The sequence below is a fragment of the Scyliorhinus canicula genome, chromosome 16, assembly GCF_902713615.1.
Source record: "Scyliorhinus canicula chromosome 16, sScyCan1.1, whole genome shotgun sequence".
Taxonomy (NCBI): domain Eukaryota; kingdom Metazoa; phylum Chordata; class Chondrichthyes; order Carcharhiniformes; family Scyliorhinidae; genus Scyliorhinus; species Scyliorhinus canicula.
Genome location: NC_052161.1, coordinates 118936555 through 118957025, shown reverse-complemented (window position 1 = coordinate 118957025; position 20471 = coordinate 118936555). Strand labels below are relative to the sequence as shown.

Here is a 20471-nt window from a genome sequence, read left to right as displayed (position 1 = left end):
CATCACCGCAGATGGGCCGGGCTGTCCGGCCTCACCCTTTGGGAACCCGGAGGGAGATGATTCCCGATGGGAGAGGCGGACATTTCTTATGTTTCCAATCCGCTGCGAGGGCCAGGGTCGCTGATCGCTCAGCCCCGGCCCGCTCTCGGCAGTCACTCCCCATCCCCGCCCCGGCCCCACGGTCACTCCCCGGCTCCGGGCGGCCTCTGGAGCGGAGGCCGGATCCCTCCCGCCGCGGAGCCGGATCCCCGGCCTTTACCTCGACCTGAAAGCCGATCCAGCGCCTTCCGAACGGGACCCCGGACCCTGGCCGAGCAGCTGCACCGCGGTTCCTCCAGCGGGATGTCGCCGCCCCTCTTTCCCCGGGTAAATAGAGCCAGTCCCCAGGCGACAGCAGAGCGACGGCGGCGCTAATATGGCGGCCGCGGCCCAACTGGTGCAGCAGAAAAACCCGTCCGGGCTCCCGGCTCAGCGGCTCCCCCTGGCGGCACCTCCCGCTTCACACCAGCAGCTCACTCACTGACTCCCCCTGGCGGCGCTTCCCGGCTTCACACCAACAGCTCACTCACTGCCTCCCCCTGGCGGCACCTCCCGGCTTCACACCAGCAGCTCACTCACTGCCTCCCCCTGGCGACGCTTCCCGGCTTCACATCAGCAGCTCACTCACTGCCTCCCCCTGGCGGCGCCTTCCAGCTTCATACCAGCAGCTCACTCACTGCCAGGGCCGGTGCTAGGAATTGCAGGCCCAATTAGAAAAGTGATGGCGGGGCCCCTACTCTACAAAAGTAAAAATTTATGTATGTTTATATTTCGTGTAGTATGCTCGTCTTTAACCGAAAAAAAACATTAAATGCTTGATATACTAAAATTTTGAAACTTACTTACCCGGGCGGAAGGATTTGGCGGCGCAGGGCTGAAGGATTTGTCGACAGTAATGCGGTGCGTTCCCCAAAAGTAAAAACTACCCTATAGTTCCTCTTAGAATACAGAAAAGGCTTCAAACGGTAACTCTGTCGCCGCTGGCGTGGGGCCCCCTTAAGATGCGGGGCCCAATTTGATGAAATTGGTCAAATAGGCTTAAAACCGGCCCTGCTCACTGCCTCCCCCTGGCGGCGCCTCCCGACTTCACACCAGCAGCTCACTGCCTCCCCCTGGCGGCGCCTCCCGACTTCACACCAGCAGCTCACTGCCTCCCCCTGGCGGCGCCTCCCGACTTCACACCAGCAGCTCACTCACTCCCCCACGCGTCGCCTTCCAGCTTCACACCAGCAGCTCACTCACTCCCCCTGGTGGCACGTCCTAGCTTCACACCAGCAGCTCACTCACTCCCCCTGGTGGTACCTCCCAGCTTCACACCAGCAGCTCACTCACTCCCCCTGGTGGCACCTCCCAGCTTCACACCAGCAGCTCACTCACTCCCCCTGGTGGCACCTCCCAGCTTCACACCAGCAGCTCACTCACTCCCCCTGGTGGCACCTCCCAGTTTCACACCAGCAGCTCACTCACTCCCCCTGGTGACACCTCCCAGCTTCACACCAGCAGCTCACTCACTCCCCCTGGCGGTACCTTCCAGCTTCACACCAGCAGCTCACTCACTCCCCCTGGCGGTACCTTCCAGCTTCACACCAGCAGCTCACTCACTCCCCCTGGCGGCGCCTCCCAGCTTCACACCAGCAGCTCACTCACTCCCCCTGGTGGCACCTCCCAACTTCACACCAGCAGCTCACTCACTCCCCCTGGCGGTACCTTCCAGCTTCACACCAGCAGCTCACTCACTCCCCCTAGTGGCACCTCCCAGCTTCACACCAGCAGCTCACTCACTCCCCCTGGCGGTACCTTCCAGCTTCACACCAGCAGCTCACTCACTCCCCCTGGTGGCACCTCCCAGCGTCACACCAGCAGCTCACTCTTTCCCCTGGCTGGACAGTTGGTTTGTGATGCAGAGCAGGGCCAGCAGCGCAGGTTCAATTCCTGTACCAGCTGAGATTATTTATGAAGGCCCCACCTTCTCAACCTTGCCCCTCGCCTGAGCTGTGGTGATCCTCAGGTTAAAATCACCACCAGTCAGCTCTCCCCCTCAAAGGGGAAAGCAGTCATCTGGGACTGTGGCAACTTTACCTTTACAGTCCACCTCATATACATTGAAGGAGAGACATACAAACATATGAATTAGGAGGAATAGGCCACTCGGCCCCTCATGGCTGATCAAATTTTAACCTCAACTCCACATTTCTTTCTACCCCAATAACCTTTCACCCCCTTGCTTCCCAAGAATCTGTCTACTTCTGTCTTAAAGATATTCTAAGCTCTGCCTCTTTTATTTTGATGAAGAGAATTCCAAAATCTCACAATTCTCTGAGAGAAATCTTTTCCGCATCTCAGTGTTAAATGAGCGACCTCTTATTTTTAAATAGTGCCCCCCTGTTCTAGATCAGTGTTTTTCAAACTTTTTTCTGAGGACCCATTTTTATCAACCGGCCAACATTCTGGACGAATGTTTATCAACTGGCCGAACTTTGTGACCCACCATTTTCGGTTACGTTTAGTGCGACAGATAAGCCTACTTGGTCCTCATGATCTCACTTGCTCTTGTGATTCAATGTTACATTTCTGTATGGGTTGTTCATCAGAGGCCCTGGAGCTCACACCACCACTGCTTTGCCCTGTTGTGGACCCTCCTGAGCCACTCTTTCCAGCAGGTTTAGTTGTGAGATCCGGGCCTGTTTGTGTCTCCGGCCCTCTCTTCCTTATTACGAAACGATCTATTAAAATTTTTTACAGGCCCGTTGCTTGTTTGTTGCTGACAAAATGGAGGAATCGCAATCGCGCCCAGAGCACGGGACGTCAGTGTTCGGGCCGCGTAACCTGTTCTCTAATGTCGCTTCAGGCAGGAAAACTGCATTGAATTTTTAAAAATCTTCTCCTGGGTCAGGAGGAGGTGGTGTTTCTCGCTGGACTCTGGGCATGCGCACTGATGAGTGGGCACGCATGCGCAGCACGCCTGCATTCTGAAAGCCGGTCGTGGCCGGCATTTTTAAAAGCCGGCTGCTGAGGCCGTTGCGCATTAATTCCTGCAATCGGGATCGCCGAGACGGATGGCTCCCCGACCCTCTTGAAAACCGCCTGTGACCCACCCGTGGCTCGTGACCCTGACTTTGAAAATGATTGATCTCGATTCTCCCACAAGAGGAAACAGCCCCGTCAGGACCCTACAGGATATTACACGTTTCAATCAAGTTCTAAACTCCAGTGGATACCGGCCTAACCTCTCCAGCCTTTCCTCATTAGACAATCCACCCATTTCAGCTATTAGTTTGGTAAACTGAAGGCTCTGGTATATGTTCAGCATTTCCTGTGCTTGGGCAGCCATTCCTCTCAAAAGGCCACCATTGATGAGGAGATCCAACACTTACACAACTGTGCCAGTGGGTGTTTGACAACAAAGGCCTCTATCAGTCAACGGAAGGTTACACAGACGTCGTCACCATGTGCGGTACTGCAGTGAGACCCGGACTGTTCATCAGTGGCTGGTAAGAGCACCAGAGAAATTCCAGCAGCCACCCACTCCTTTGCTTTCAATGGGAGGACCGTCGAACAAACGTGAGCGCCCTCCTTGAAGCCAGCTCCATAGGTATTCTGACAAAATCCCGGCAGCAGCAACTTTGATGGACTGGCCACCATGGTTAAAAATCCCTTCTGCCACCAGCTCCTGTCCTCTCCACGTTCTGGAGGAGGGCAAAGAAACCGGTTCAAAGACACTCTGAAACTCCCATTGAAGCAGCACGGCAGCATTGACATTCATGACAGTGGGAGGAGTTTGCGACCGATCTTTTGAAATGACGACGACTTTCCCATCAGGCTGCCTTGTTCAATCAGATGGAGGCCCAAGGCGGAAACCTGGGACTCTTAGGGGACATCATCCTTGAATCGAGGGAGAGCCGTCCATTCGAATGATGAATTTGGTCGAGCACTGAATCTCGGTACTTAATTGGGCAGCTAAAAGACATTAATGAACCTGATGGGTCTTTACAACAATCAATGATATTTGGTCACCATTACTGAGAATATCTTAATTTCCAGTTTTATTGATCAAATTTAAATTTCAGCAGTTGTCATGGTGGGATTTGAACCTAAGTCCCCAGGACATTAACCTGGATTGCTAGTCCAGTGACATTACCACTTGGCCACTGTCTCCTCAGCAAACCCGGCATGTGTTTCCCGCAATTCATGTCTGTGCCTCTAGGTGGCACTTCTCCATTAGGTAATGGAGTGGAAGTCAGAAACAAGAAAGCAGTCACTTTATTGGGAGTTTTCTATAGACCCCCCAATAGCAGCAGAGAGATGGAGGAACAGATTGGGCGGCAGATCTTGGAAAGATGCGGAAGTAACAGAGTTGTTGTCATGGGTAACTTCAACTTCCCTAATATTGACTGGAACCTCTTTAGTGCAAATGGTTTAGTGTTTTTCAACCTTTTTTTCCGGGGACCCATTTTTACCAACCAGCCAACCTTCGGGACCCAACCTGGCCGACCTTCGCGACCCATGCCGGACGACCTTCACGACCCATGCCGGACGACCTTCAAAACCCACGGCAGCTGACCTTTGCGGCCCATGCTGGCCGACATTCGCGACCCACTCCGGCCGACCTTCGTGACCTACGGCAGCTGACCTTTGCGGCCCATGCTGGCCGACCTTCGCGACCCATGCCAGCCAACCTTCATGACCCACACCGGCCGACCTTTGTGACCCACGCCGGCCGACCTTCGTGACCCACGCCGGCCAAACTGCGCGACCCACCATTTTCTCTTACCTTGTTTGTTGCTGACAAAAATGGAGGAAATGGTTTTGGGCCCATTTGGCCCCAATGGTCCTTTTGTCCCCGAACTTGAAAAAAAAAGGCTGCGACCATTTTTAAAAATACAGCGCACTGCGCCTGCATGCCCGATCTTGACATGATCAGGCACGCATGCGCAGTGCGGTCGAATTTTTAAAATCTGTTCCTGGCCATTTTGAAGCATTATTAAAAGCCGGCTGCTGTGGCTGTTGCGTGCGGATTTGCGCGATCGGGAGCGCTGTGACGGACGGTTCCGCGACCCTCCCGACACCCACCCACAGGTCGCGCCCCCGAGTTTGACAATGCCTGGTTTAGATGGAGCAGACTTTGTCAGGTGTGTCCAGAAAGGATTCCTGACTCAATATGTAGATAGGCTGACTGGGGGGGGGGGGGGGGGGGGGGGGGGAGGCCATATTGGATTTGGTGCTTGGCAATGAACCAGGCCAGGTGTCAGATGTCTCGTTGGGACAGCATTTTGGTGACAGTGACCACGACTTCTTGTCCTTTACCATAGTCATGGAGAGGGATAGGAACACACAGCATGGGAATGTATTTAATTGGGGGAGGGCAAATTATACTGCCATTAGACAGGAGCTGGGGAGCATAAATTGGGAACAGATGTTCTCAGGGAAATGCACAACAGCAATGTGGGGGTTGTTTAAGGAGCCCTTGCTGTGAGTATCGGATAGTTTAGTCCCACTGAGACGAGGAAGGAATGGTAAGGTGAAGGAGCCTTGGATGACAAGAGAAGTGGAGCTTCTAGTCAAAAGGAGGAAGGAAGCTTACGTAACGTTGAGGAAGCAAGGATCTGGCACGGCTCTAGAGGGTTACAAGGTAGCCAGGAAGGAACCTAAAAATGGACTTAGGAGAGGTAGAAGGGGGCATGAAAAAGCCCTGGCGGGAAGGATTCGGGAAAACCCCAAGACGTTCTACACTTATGTGAGAAATAAGATGATCAGTGTGAGAGTAGGGCCGATCAGGAATATTGGAGGGAACTTGTGTTTAGAGTCTGAGGACATAGGGGAGGTCCTAAATGAATATTTTGCTTCAGTATTCACTAGAGAGAGGGACCTTGTTGCTCATGCGAACAGTGAACCAGGTTAATAGACTCAAACAGGTTGATATTAAGAAGGAGGGTGTGCTGGAAATTTTGAAAAGCATTAGGATAGATAAGTGCCCAGGGCATGACGGGATATACCCAAGGTTACTACGGGAAGCGAGAGAGGAGATTGCTGCGCCGTTGGCGATGATCTTTGCGTCCTCACTCTCCACTGCAGTAGTACCGGGTGATTGGAGGGAGGCGAATGTTGTTCCCCTGTTAATGAAAAGGAATAGGAAAATCCCTGGGAATTACAGACCCATCAGTCTCACGTCTCTGGCGAGCAAAATATTGGAAAGGATTCTGAGAGATAGGATTTATGATTATTTAGAGAGACATCGTTTGATTAAAGATAGCCAGCATGGCTTTGTGAGGGGCAGGTCATGCCTCACAAGCCTCATTGAATTCTTGAGGATGTGACGAGACACATTGATGAAGGTCGGGCAGTGGATGTGGTGTATATGGATTTCAGTAAGGCATTTGATAAGGTTCCCCATGGTAGCCTCATTCAGAAAGTTAGGGAGCATGGGATACAAGGAAATTTGGCTGTCTGGATACAGAATTAGCTGGCCGAAAGAAGACAGCGAGTGGTAGTGGATGGAAAGTATTCCGCCTGGAGGTCGGTGACCAGTGGTGTCCCGCAGGGATCTGTTCTAGGACCTCTGCTCTCTGTGGTTTTTATAAATGACTTGGATGAGGAAGTGGAAGTGTGGGTTAGTAAGTTTGCCGATGACACAAAGGTTGGTGGAGTTGTAGATAGTGTTGAGGGCTGTTGCAGGTTACAGTTCTCTGTCCTGAGGGACTAGCATCTACTTCAGCTATTCTCCTTTTTATAATAGCTCTTCTAATCAGTTTTTATACTCCTGGCCAGTTGTAGATGTTTCTCTTCCCAGACCAAGTGGTGCATAAAGCAGACTTCCATCTGTTCCCAAAGCGAGGTTTTTCCTGGAACAGGTCACTAGTCTGTCACCAAAGGCTTATAACCTGAGGGGTGCCATCCGCATCAAGCATGGCTGATGGGGAATCTCTTCCATTCTTATCGCCAGCTATCGGCATGTGTTGGAAGGATTTTGCAGGTTGAAACTCAACCTGTTGACCATGTTATCAATGCACCTTCCTTGGCCATCAAGTCCTGGAATAGGACTCAAACCCGGAGCTTTTGGCTCAGAGGCAGGGGGCGACCCACTGCGTCACAAACAGGCCATTGACAGGATGCAGCGCTGGGCTGAGAAGCGGCAGATGGAGTTCAACCTTGATAAATGTGAAGTGATTCATTTTGGAAGGTCGAATTTGAATGCTGAATACAGGGTTAAAGGCAGGATTCTTGGAAGTGGTGGAGGAACAGAGGGATATTGGGGTCCACGTGCATAGATCCCTCAAAGTTGCCACCCAGGATGATAGGGTTGTTAAGAAGGCGTATGGTGTGTTGGCTTTCATTAACAGGGGGATTGAGTTTAAGAGCCGCGAGGTTTTGCTGCAGCTTTATAAAACCCTGATTAGACCACACTTGGAATATTGTGTCCAGTCTGGTCGCCTCATTATAGGAAGGATGTGGATACTTTGGAGAAGGTGCAGAGGAGATTTACCAGGATGCTGCCTGGACTGGAGGGCATGTCTTATGAAGAAAGGTTGAGGGAGTTAGGGCTTTTCTCACTGGAGTGAAAAAGGCAGAGAGGTGACTTGATAGAGGTGTACAAGGTGATAAGAGGCATGGATAGAGTGGATAGCCAGAGACGTTTCCCCAGGGCTGAAATGGCTGTCATGAGGGGACATAATTTTAAGGTGATTAGAGGAAGGTAAAGGGGAGATGTCAGAGGTCGGTTCTTTACACAGAGAGGGATGGGTGTGTGGAATGCACTGCCAGCAGAGGTGGTGGAGTCAGAGTCATTAGGGACATTGAAGCAACTCTTAGACAGGCACATGGACAGCAGTAAATTGAAGGGGTGTAGGTTAGGTTGATCTTAGATTAGGATAAATGGTCGGCACAACATTTTGGGTCGAAGGGCCTGTACTGTGCTGTACTGTTCTATGTAATGCGGAAGGAGATCTTTCACAGGCACGATGGACCAGCTAATACTGGATATAGTCAGTAATTGACATTCAGCTTCTGTACATTAGTCAGGGTACATGTGCCCCTTCAATGTCCAGCCCCGCACTGACTGTCCGGCTCAAATAATCGGATGTCACATTCACCGTTGAATCCCACCCAAGTGACCAGCTTCCCCAAGACTCCAGTGACAAGCCCCAGGAGCCCCCGCCAGATCTGTGGCCCAGTCTGTCTGAGCAAATGACTGGCTTGGTGATACCCACAAGAAAATGTTGCGTTGACCACTCCTCTGGAATTCCAGACAGGTGCACATCCTCTTCAGGGGAGAGGGGAGGAAGAGAGTTAAAGAGCAAGAACGAGAGCCCAGAGAGGTGTGCAGGAAAAAGTGAGGAAAAATTGGCTGAAAAAGAGGGGGAAGAACAGAGGGGGCAATGAAATGATAAATAGTGGGGGTGGGGAGGGGGGAAGAGGCAGAGGTAACAATCGGACAGACACACATATACAATAAAGGCAAAATATTGTGGACGTTGGTGAACTGAAATAAAGACAGAAAGTGCTGGGGGAACTCAGCAGCGTCTGTGGAGAAACAGAGTTTATGTTTCGAGTCCAAGGTGACTCGACTATGGAACTGGAGAGATGTAGAAATGTGATGGGTTTTATGCTGTTGAAAAAGGGGAGAGGGCGAGGTGGAATCAAAGGGTAGATCAGAGATGGGTTAGAGGATGGGAGGATTAAATACCAGGATGCCATGGAACAAAAGATAAAGTGAATGGCAATAGTAAAGGGTAAAGAAACAAAGCATATTTCTAGAATAGGTGTTACTTTTCTAATTCATTTGCGGGATGTGGGCGTCGCTGGTGAGGCAGCATTTATTCTGGAGTGTTGTTGGAGCTGCACTCACATTCCATTTGACGGTAGCACAGTGGTTAGCACTGCTGCCTCACAGTTCCAGGGACACGGTTTCAATTCCGGCCTCGGGTGACTGTCTGTACGGAGTTGCCACTTTCTCTCCGTGTCTGTGTGGGTTTCCTCCCGGTGCTCCGGTTTCCTCCCACAATCCAAAGATGTGCAGGTCAGGTGGATTGGCTATGCCCCATGTCCAAAAGATTAGGTGGGGTTACTGGGAGGTGTGTGTTTAAGAGTAGGATGCTCTTTCCAAGGGCCGGTGGAGACATGATGGGCTGAATGGCCTTCTTCTGTACTGTATATTCTATGAATCTATGACTTGTGCCTTGTAGATGGTGGACAGGCTTTGGGGGGGGGGGGGGGGGGGGGGGGGGTCAGGAGACAAATCATGCGCCGTAGGAATCCTATCCTTTGACCTACCCTGGTAGCCACAGTATTAAGTCCAGTTCAGTTTCTAATCAATGGTAAACCCCAGGCTAATGATTGTGGGGGATTCAGTGATGGTAATGTCATTGAATGTCAAGGGGTGGTGGTTAGATCCTCTCTTGTAGGAGATGGTCATTGCCTGGCATTTGTGTGTCGCAAATGTAACTTGCCACTTGTCAGCCTCAGCCTGGATATTGTTAATAGTAGAATAAAGTTCAGCTCAGCCTGAAAGCAAAACAAGTTCCAGAATGGCACTTGGCAAAAACAAAATTCAAAATGGGGGACAGGGATCATGGTCCAAAGTTGTTTAACTCAATGTTGAATCCAGAAAGCTGTAAAGTGCCTATTCAGAAGATGAGGTGTGTGATGGGCTTCCCTAGAATGTTCCAGTAGGCCAAGGACAGACGTGTGAGCATGAGGACGAGATGGTGAATTGCATTGGCAAGCGACAGGAAGGTCGGCGTCATGCTTGATGACCAAATGGAGGTGTTCCGCAATGCGGTCAGCCATTCTGCTTTTGGTTTCCCCAATGTAGAAGAGGCCACATTGTGAGCAACTAGCACTGTAATTGAATTAAGTACAGGCAAATCGCTGCTTCATCTGGAGGATAATCCTTTGACTACAAAGACAGGTGGGGGGAGACAGGTGGAGGGGGGGGGGGGGGAGTGAGGACAAGGAGAACATATTGTGGTTCTGGGAGGGAGGGTCGAGGGCAGAAGTGTGGGAATTGAGTGAGGCACGGTTGAGGGCACTGTCAACCACTACAGGGAAAGAAATACACTTGACACATTGCGTGCCGACTCTGCGATGCCCAATTAACTCCCACATCCCAGTTTTATACCCCAGAACTAACAGATGTACAAAATGATGAGCAGCCTACACTTGTTTCCACTGACTGAGCAATTACCATGGGGCATAGATTTAAGGTGATTGGTGGAAGGATTAGTGGGGACATGAGGAAAAACCTTGTCAAAGGGTGGAAGGGGCACCTGGAATTCACTGCCCAAGTTGGTGGTTGAGGCTGAAACGGTACCTGGATCTGCACCCGAAATGCTGTAACCTGCAAGGCTGCGGACCAGGTGCCGGAAAATGTGATTAAAATTAACGGCAAGTTTCTTTTTTCTCCTTTTTGGCCGGTGCTAACACGATGGGCTGAATGGCCTCTATCTGCACCGTAATCTTTCTACAGTTTAAACAACTGACTTGCCTGGGACTCATTGCGAGTAATTATTGTGAGTGAGTAACTATTGCAAGTACTTGATGCGAGTGAGTAATTGTTGCGAGTAATTGTTGTGAGTAACTATTGTGAGTAATTATTGCGAGTAATTGTTGCAGAGTGAGTAATTGTTGCGAGTGAGTAATTGTTGAGAGTGAGTAATTATTGCGAGTAATTATTGTGAGTAATAGTTGGAGTGAGTAATTGTTGCGAGTAATTATTGCGAGTAATAGTTGGAGTGAGTAATTGTTGCGAGTGAGTAATTATTGCGAGTAATAGTTGGAGTGAGTAATTGTTGCGAGTGAGTAATTATTGTGAGTAATTGTTGCGAGTAATTATTGCGGGTAATTGTTGAGAGTAATTATTGCGAGTAACTATTGTGAGTAATTATTTAGAGTAATTGTTGCAGAGAGTAATTGTTGCGAGAGTAATTATTGCGAGTAATTGTTGCGAGTGAGTAATTATTGCGAGTAATAGTTGGAGTGAGTAATTGTTGCAAGTGAGTAATTATTGCGAGTAATAGTTGGAATGAGTAATTGTTGCGAGTAATTATTGCGAGTAATATTTGGAGTGAGTAATTGTTGCAACTGAGTAATTATTGCGAGTAATAGTTGTAGTGTGTAATTGCTGCGAGTGTGTAATTGCTGCGAGTGAGTAATTGTTGCGAGTGAGTAATTGTTGCGAGTAATTGTTGCGAGTGAGTAATTGTTGCGAGTGAATTTATTGCGAGTAATAGTTGGAGTGAGTCTGAGTTATCTCTGCTGAAGAAAAGTTGAATACTCAAGACTGTAAGAGTCATGGTCCAGCTATTCGAACAATGGTTTGAAAATCCCCGACCATAATGTTGCAGCAGCCCCATACATTCCCATGCTGCTAAAGTGTTTTAGCTGAAGGACACTGACATTGTGTAACAGCTACCATAGAATGATGATGACCTTGGGTTAGATACTCTGCTGCACACAATAAAATGCAGGAAGTGATTTTTGTGAGTGTTCCTGACAAGGCCAGCATTGATTGACCATTCCTAATTCAGCCATTTCAGAGGGCAGTTAAGAGTCAACCACATTGCTGTGGATCCGGAGTCATATGTAGGCTAGACCGGGTAAGGATGGCAGATTTCCTTCCCTAAAGGACATTAGTGAACCAGATGGGTTTTAAAATGACAAATCGATGATTGTTTCATGGTCACCATTACTGAGATAAGCTTTTCAATTCCAGATTTATTAATTAAATTTAAATTCTATCAGCTGCCATTGGTGGGATTCAAATCCACATCCCCAGAGTGTTAACTGGATTACTCGTTCAGTGACATTGCCCAAATGCCACCGTCTCGCCAGACTAACTGGAGCAGAATGAATTATAGTTTGGGTTACAGTGGAACAGTAATGCAAGGGAGCAATGAGACGGACTTGGGCAAGGATACCGGAGATTCCACAAGCAGTCGTCTCACGGAGTCCCTTACTCGACTGTACCTTGCAGGAACCTATAATTTCCATTTGTGCTACTTTTGTAAGCTTGGAAACAATTATCGTTTCAAACGTGATCAGATACATTCACTCATTCTATAGAACCAGAAAACCTCATTGACTATCAGCGAACCTCAGCATTGCAAATACACCCACTCTCCAGCCAGTGTTGCTGCTACCCCACATCCTACTCCCCTCCCGCCACCCCAAAACTATTGTTTGCAATTCATGGCATTTCACTACAAAATTTTATTGCAAGAATTTTGCACACAATAATTATCAGTCAAGCCCGCATTGGAATGAAAAAACCTTGTCAAATAATCCACACAGAAGACTGCTAAAATCTTCTGACTTGAGGCAAAGACAGTCTGCTGTAAACATTTTGATAATGTGATGGCATTAACAGTCAGTTGGGTAAGAAGGATTTGCGGCAATTATTCATGCACATCCCTTTAGTCAGAATGTACGATGCGTGAAAATATGCCGGTGGGTTCTGTACCGTCGCCCAGTGCATTGCTGAAGCCCTCTTCCCTCCTTCGCTTAGCCAGGGCTGCCAGGGACTTGAACGTCTTCGGTTCATATATGGCCAGATCCGCGAGGACCTTCCTGTTCAGCTCCACCTGGCACTGCCAAAGAGAAAGAAGCGGTTTAACTATCGAGAAAGCACCTCGTCCAATTTACACAGCTCCCTTTACCTTCGAGTCTCGGGCTGTGAGACTTGTTCAAATGGAGATGCATGTGCAGTCAAGAGAAACTGGAAGCATTTGCCGATATAGCGAGGCGCTAGAGTCCCTACAGTGTAAGAGGCCATTCGGCCCATCGAGTCTACACCCTCTGAAACAGCACCCTATCTCGGCCCAATCCCCCACCCTAATCCTAAGGGGCAATTTAGTAATAATAATAATAATCTTTATTATTGTCACAAGTAGGCTTACCTTAACACTGCAATGAAGTTACTGTGAAACTCCCCTAGTCGCCACACTCCGGCGCCTGTTCGAGTACACCGAGGGAGAATTCAGACTGTCCAATGCACCTAATAGCATGGGCGAAATTCTCCCCCCCCCCACGACGGGTGGGAGAATAGCGGGAGGGCCTTCCCGACTTTTTTGACGCCCTCCCGCTATTCTCCCCCCCCCCCCCCGCCGAAATCCCGACAAGAATCGCTGCCGCCGTTTTTTTTACGGCCGGCAGCGATTCTCAGCTGTTAGAAGGGCCGAAGTCCCAGCCCTTTACGACCTTTTTACGAACGGCAAACACACCTGGTCCTGCCGTTCGTAAAAACGTCGTGACAAACTCGCAAAAAATAACCATGGCACCGATTGGCACGGCAGTACCACGGCCGTGCCAAGGGTGCCATGGGCCCGCGATCGGTGGGCACCGATCGCGGGCAGCGGGCCCGATGCCCGCGCACTATTTGTCCTTCCGCTGCCCCGCAGTATCAATACGCGGGGCGGCTGAGGGGCAACCCGGCCCGCGCATGCGCGGGTTTCGCGCAAAAACGCGATGACGTCACCCGCGCATGCGCGGGTGGAGTCTTCCCACCTGCGCATGCGTGGCTGACGTCATATGACGCGTCAGCCAGCGCTAACTCCGGCAAGCGGGCTTAACGATTTTCGTTAAGCCCGACTTGTCGGAGCCTCCGACGTCGGGCTGCTAGCCCCGACAGGGGACCAGAATCGGTCCCCCATCGGGAAGGGGCGCGCTGCCGTAAAACCCGCCCGGGTTTTACGGCAGTTTTACGATTTCTCCCGTTTTGGGAGAATTTCGCCCCATGACTTTCGGGAGTTGTGGGAGGAAACCGGAGGAAACCCACGCAGATACAGGGTGAACGTGCAGACTCCACACAGACAGTGAGCCAAGCCAGGAATCGAACTTGGGACCCTGGTGCTGTGAAGCAACAGTGCTAACCACTGTGCAACTGTGCCGCCCGTTTGGTCAATCCACCTGACCTGCACATCTTTGGACTGTAGGAGGAAACCCACACAGGCACGGGGAGAAGGTGCAAACTCTTCACAGTCACCCAAGGCTGCAATTGAACCCGGATTCCTGGCGCTGTGAGGCAGCAGTGCTAACCCCTATGCCACCGATGTTAAATGCACTGCAACAGTAGATTTAAAAATCCACAGGAAAACCTCCATGGCCAACTCCAGCTGAGAATTTTGGAAAGTTTGTATAGTGCTTGGGCCCTCAAACCTAACCTGCTATATTCCATATGCTGTATTCAGCTCTGAGAAGAGAGTCATGCTGGACTCAAAACCCGAACGGTTTCTCTCTCCACAGACGCAGCCAAACCTGTTGGCTTTTCCCAGTATTCTCTGTTTTTATACGCTATATTCTCAAGTTACTTCTGAAACTTTAGTTGGAGGTAGCACGTTGTACTTTGGGTCTCCGTCGAACTTTGTGTCGACCTTGCCGTCAGCAATTTAAGTCTTTGTATTGGCTCCGTCAAGCCACACAACTTATTCCACCCCCCAAGAGTGCTCATAGCCCACCCTGCTCTCGAGCAGAAGCCCGAGAGGGAACTGAATTCATTCACCCGAAGGTCCAATCTTAGCCGTCATTTCGAAACTGCAACTATGAATTTCTTCTATACCTGCATTCCAAGTATTTTTTTTCTTTTTAAAAAAATGTAGAGTACCCAATTCATTTTTCCATTTAAGGGGCAATTTAGCACGGCCAATCCACCTAACCAGCACATCTTTGGGTTTTGGGGGTGAGACCCACGCAGACACGGGGAGAATGTGCAAACTCCACACGGACAGTGACCCAGGGTCGGGATTCGAACCCGGGTCCTCAGCGCCGTAGGCAGCAGTGCTAACCACTGTGCCACCGTGCTGCCCTGCATTCCAAGTTTTACATGTCAGCCATGTTGATGGCACCCAGTGTGACCTGGATGTTTCTTCTCAATGGACTGCACAGGTCGGAACAAAATAAATGATGGTTCCCGGATCTGCGATGCAATTTTAGTTTTTCTGCACTTTTTCGATTTTACGTGACAGAAAGATCAGTTACTATGCACAGGTTTTGTATTTACAATGCTTTCCACAGACCTTCAAAGCAAGTTAGCTGTTAAGATTTGGAAGTGTGCTCCCTTTTCGCTGTTCAAACCATCATTGCTGGCAATCTGTGTACAGCAAGGGTCCCAAATTAGCAAAGTGGATAAAGAGCGAATTAATTTGTTTCGGCAGGGCTGATTGAAGGGTGAATGTTGGCATGGACACCGGGAGAACTCCCACTGAAGTGACAGCCTAGCTTATGTGCTCAAGTCCTGAAGTGGGGCCAGAATCCATCGCTTTCTGATTCAAGAGGTGAGTGCTGCAAACGGAGGCAAATTCAACATACCGGTCAAAGGAATCCTTTACCGCATAGCAAAATTAAAAGTGTGCCACGCTAAAAATCTGGTGGAATATTTATAGGCTGAACCCTCACCTTAATCAGGTTACTGATCAACGCAGGATATTTCATTCCATGCTCACGCGTGGCTGCTGCAATCCTGCTTATCCAAAGCTGAAACAGAATAAAACACTCTTTACCATTTTTCTTTCAACTACAACCTTATTCTAAACTCAGGATGTTTCGAGCAAGTGAATCTTCTCTGCACGTAGATGTGTTGAATCGTCTCCTTTATTTGTGCTCGGGTTTCTGATTGGAGAGGCAGTGCATGCTGAATGTGGGTTTGGGTTCAGTTGGAGCCAGGGTTCAAGGATTTTGGTTGTTCTGGTTTTCAAATACATCAGAATGGGGCTGCCCATTGCCACAGTCTGACGGGAAATCCAAAACTGGCGTGTACATTCTGAAAGGCCGTTGAGTAGATTAGACATAGACCAAGAGAAGTGTGGAGTGACGCATTTTGGTAGGAGGAACATGGAAAGACAATAAAATGAAGGGTAACATACTTAAGGGAGTGCAGGAGCAGAGGAACCTTGGTTTGTATATGCATAGAAGGTGGCAGGACAGGTGGAGAGATCAGTTAGTAAAGGATATAGTATTCTGGGCTTTATTAATAGGGGCATAGAGTAAAACAGCAAGTAGGTTATGCTGAACTTATACAAGACACTAGTTTTTTCTTTAAAAAAAAATGTTTTACGGGATGTGAGCATCGCTGGCTAGGCCAGCATTTATTGCCCATCTCAAGTTGCCCTTCAGAAGGTGGTAGTGAGCCACCTTCTTGAACCAATGCAGTCCCCGAGCTGTAGGTACACCCACGGTGCTGTTAGGGAAGGAGTTGCAGGATTTTTCCCCAGCAACAGTGAAGGAACAGCAAAATATTTCCAAATCAGGATAGTGAGTGGCTTGGAGGGGAACTTCCAGGTGGTGGTGTTCCCAGGTATCTGCTGCTCTTGTCCTTCTAGATGGTTGGGGTTGTGGGTTTGGAAGACGATGCCTAAGGAACCTTGGCGAGTTCCCGCAGTGCATCTTATAGATGGTACACACGGCTGCCATTGTTCATCGGTGGACAGCACGGTAGCACAAGTGGCTAGCACTGTGGCTTCACAGCGCCAGGGTCCCAGGTTCGATTCCCTGCTGGGTCACTGTCTGTGCGGAGTCTGCATGTTCTCCCCGTGTCTGTGTGGGTTTCCTCCGGGTACTCTGGTTTCCTCCCACAGTCCAAAGACGTGCAGGTTAGGTGGATTGGCCATGCTAAATTGCCCTTAGTGTCCAAAACGGTTAGATGTGGTTATTGGGTTACAGGGAGAGAGCGGAAGTGAGGGTTAAGTGGGTCAGTGCAGACTCAATGGACCGAATGGCCTCCTTCTGCACTGTAAGTTCTATGTTCTATGTATGTTCTACGGTGGAGGGTTTGAATGTTTGTGGATGGGGGAGAAATCAAGCGGGCTGCTTTGACCTGGGTGGTGTCGAGCTTCTTGAATTTTGTTGGAGCTGCATCTCAGCTGGAGTACTGTGTATAGTTCTGGGCGCGACACTATAGGAAGGATGTGAACCTATTGGAGAGAGTGCTGAAGAGGTTCCATAAGAAAGGTTGCAGGATGAAAAACTTCAGTTATGAGGTTAAATTGGAAAGGTTGGGACTGTTCTCCTTGGAGAGAAGGTGGCTAAGAGGAGAATTGATAGAGATGTTCAAAATCACGAAGGGGCTGAACAGAGTAGATAGGGGAAAATGGTTCCCGCTCATAAAAGGATCACGAACGAGAGGACAGTTTTAAAGTGATTTGCAAAAGAAGCAAACATGATGCGAGAAAAGCTTTTTCACATGAGTGGTTCAGGTGGGAGAGGCGAGTTGTCTCACATCTTCTAAAAAGTACCTGGATGAGCATTTGGCACGTCATGACTTCAAGGCTATGGGCAAAGTGCTGGCACATGGGATAAGGTAGTAAGTCAGGTGCTTTTCATGTGACAGTGCAGACTCGATGGATCGAAAGGACCTCTTCTGCACTGTGTATTTCTGAGATTCGGGGTCTGGAACGCACTGTCTGGAAGTGTGGTGGAGGCAAGTTAAATTGAGGCATTCACGAGGGCATTGGATGATTATTTGAATAGAAACAATGTGGGAATTCAGGGAAAACAATTCAGAGAAAAGGCAGGGAAATGGCACTAAATCGCGATGGTCATTCGGAGAGTCGATGCAGACACGATGGGCCGAATGGCCTCCTTCTGAACCAGAACAATTCTGTGACAAATCAATCAGGACTCCCCTCAACACCTTCTAACAACAATTGCGGAGAACCTTTCAGGAACTCATCAATGTCGCCATTCAGTACTTGGCAGAGCTGACTGCCACCATGAGGGCACAAATCACCTGCACCCTGGAAACAGACAGAATGATGAGGGGCACTGTGTAACAGCGAACCCACTTAGGAAAAGTGACAGATGTAAGGGGCAATGAAGTCAATTAGTTGACCGCTCTTTGTATCAGCTGTTTTATGAAGCAGGGACAGTATTTCAGCAGTGTGGAACATCTGCAGCCGGAACCTGCAGGTTTACCAGAACGAAGAGCAGCCCTAGGTGTCCACATTTCAACCCATGAAAACACAGATAAGAGAGACTGTTCGAGTGGTCAAAATCATTCTGCACAGAAGCCTCACATCTACCATTCAACTACTTCTTGATAGAGGTCATTCCAATCCTACAGATGTACAAACCTGCAATGCAACCCCCCCACCCCAGCCGCCTGCCTAGTTCCCTGCGGAGCCCCCCTCCCCATTTAACAATTTTCTTTTCTGCAGTTACTCAGCAATTTCCTGGTTACCCTGATTATCCCTCGCCACAATAAAATCACCCTTTTGCCAGATTACAATGGCAGGTTCAAGTCATATTCTACAGCCCACCACCTGGAGGTTCCCCTCTAAACCACTCACTATCCTGACTTGGAAATCTAGCGGCGTTCCTTCAGTCACTGGTTCAAAATGCTGGAATGGCCTCCTTCTGCACCAGAACAATTCTGTGATAACCCCCTCCCTAACAGCACTGTGGGTGTACCTGCACCCCAGGGACGGCAGTTCAAGGAGGCAGCTCATCGCTACCTTCTCAAGGGCATGTGGCGATGGGCAACAAATGTTGGCCCAAGACGGCTAAACCCACAGCTGGTAAACGAGCAAAAGAAAAAGGCCCCATTCTCACATCATTGCTGAAGGGGCAGCAGCCCTGTGTGCACCATCCCCACTCAATGTGCCTCTCCCCAGGCCATGACCTTGCCAGTGGTCTGCCCAGCCCAGCAGCTCCATATGCACCCTGTGCCCTCTCAGTGCCCCGGCTATGTGAGCCCTCGCCTCCCACCCCAGCTACCCACTGCCATCCAGCCCGGGATTTACCATCCTGATGTTCCGCTTCTTGAGCTTCTTGGCCTTGGTGGAGTAGAGGAAGGCTCTTCGCACGGCCCGCACAGCCAGGCTGTAACATCGGTTCTTCCTGCCTCGGAAATGCTGCCGGAGACACAAGAGAGACTGGAATGAGAATCATCCTGAGGGAGGGGGTGTCCCCACAGGGAGCGGCCAATACGCCAGGCCGGGGATCCGGACAACCCCAGGCCTCAGCTCCACATCCCCCCCCCCCCCCCCCGCGGTCTCCCCCAGCCTCTCACCCGCGCGTGTTGAAGGATCTCCTGGCGCCGCCAGTAGCGGTCGGGGCCTCGGTTCCGGATCCAACGGGACAGCGACAGGAAAACCATCCGGCTTTCGGCCTCCTGGGTGGGAGTGTACTCTCCCCCTACCTCTCCTCCTCCCCCGTTATCAGAAGCCCAGCCTCAGCCCTGCCCCTCGCTCTGACTCCCCCCGTGTGCTGGCGCTGAGGGGGCGGAGCCTGCACTAATGTATCAAATGCGTGTGAAATGATACATTTTAAACATAGAACGATACAGCGCAGTACAGGCCCTTCGGCCCTCGATGTTGCACCGACATGGGAAAAAACTAAAGGCCATCTAACCTACACTATGCCCTTATCATCCATATGCTTATCCAATAAACTTTTAAATGCCCTCAATGTTGGCGAGTTCACTACTGTTGCAGGTAGGGCATTCCACGGCCTCACCACTCTTTGCGTAAAAAACCCACCTCTGACCTCTGTCCTATATCTATTACCCCTCAATTTAAGGCTATGTCCCCTCGTGCTAGCCACCTCCATCCGCGGGAGAAGGCTCTCGCTGTCCACCCTATCTAACCCTCTTATCATTTTGTATGCCTCTATTAAGTCACCTCTTAACCTTCTTCTCTCTAACGAAAACAACCTCAAGTCCATCAGCCTTTCCTCATAAGATTTTCCCTCCATACCAGGCAACATCCTGGTAAATCTCCTCTGCACCCGTTCCAAGGCTTCCACGTCCTTCCTATAATGAGGCAACCAGAACTGTACGCAATACTCCAAATGCGGCCGTACTAGAGTTTTGTACAACTGCAACATGACCTCATGGCTCCGGAACTCAATCCCTCTACCAATAACCTGTAGCAAACATGTCACCATTATCAGTCCCTCACATGGGCTCCATCCTACGCTCAAATTCACCTTTCAAATGGAGCAGTCCTAATGAACTCCCTTTTCATTGACGTGAACAGGCCACTGCCAGGACAATTTGTGACCCCTACAGGGGGCCAGCATGGCGCTGGAGCCGTTCACGCCACTCCAGCTGCCGATTCCCGCACGAACTGTGCACCGTGGGATCCATGCATGCACAGGGGCACAGGCACCAACGCGCAAATGACCTCCTTCAACGCGCTGGCCCCGAAGCAACATGGCGCAGGCTACAGGGGCCGGCGTGTAGGAAAGGAGGCCCCCAGCCAGAGAGGCTGGCCTGCCAATCGGTGGCCCCGATCACGGGCCAGGCCACATCGGAGGCCTCCCCCCAGGTCAGAATGCGCCCTTCCCCCACAGGCCACCACCGGACCCTTCAATGGCCAAGTCCCGCCGGCTCAGAGCAGGTTAGAACGCGGTGGGACTAGTTTTTTTCTCACGGCCGCTCGGCCCATCCGGGTCGGAGAATCGCGGGGGGGGGCCGCGTGGAGCGGCCCGCGACCGGCGCCGTACCA

General features: G+C 50.3%; 2 protein-coding genes across 2 annotated transcripts in view; both read right to left on the bottom strand.

Moving 5' to 3' along the window:
- ube2j2 (ubiquitin-conjugating enzyme E2, J2 (UBC6 homolog, yeast)) overlaps positions 1-470 on the bottom strand; it is a 39512-nt gene extending 39042 nt beyond the window's left edge. The window contains exon 1 of the mRNA XM_038821721.1: positions 260-470. The gene's annotated coding sequence lies outside the window, so the exon portion shown is untranslated. The remainder of the gene's footprint in view (positions 1-259) is intronic.
- An 11753-nt stretch (positions 471-12223) lies between these two features.
- On the bottom strand, positions 12224-19251 carry mrpl20 (mitochondrial ribosomal protein L20). Its single transcript, XM_038773390.1, has 4 exons — positions 19034-19251; positions 18765-18875; positions 15424-15501; positions 12224-12620 (listed from the first exon to the last, which is right to left on the bottom strand). The coding sequence occupies exons 1-4, from the start codon at positions 19118-19120 to the stop codon at positions 12447-12449; spliced, it is 450 nt and encodes a 149-aa protein (XP_038629318.1). The 5' UTR covers positions 19121-19251; the 3' UTR covers positions 12224-12446.
- Positions 19252-20471: the final 1220 nt, after the last annotated feature.

Coding starts and splice junctions, on each gene's coding strand:
- mrpl20 (XM_038773390.1), bottom strand. CDS start 19,120: ATGGTTTTCCTGTCGCTGTCCCGTTGGATCCGGAACCGAGGCCCCGAC. Junction 18,876..19,033: donor AGATCCTTCAACACGCGCGG/GTGAGAGGCTGG, acceptor TGTCTCCGGCAG/CATTTCCGAGGCAGGAAGAA. Junction 15,502..18,764: donor AGAAGCGGAACATCAGGATG/GTAAATCCCGGG, acceptor ATTCTGTTTCAG/CTTTGGATAAGCAGGATTGC.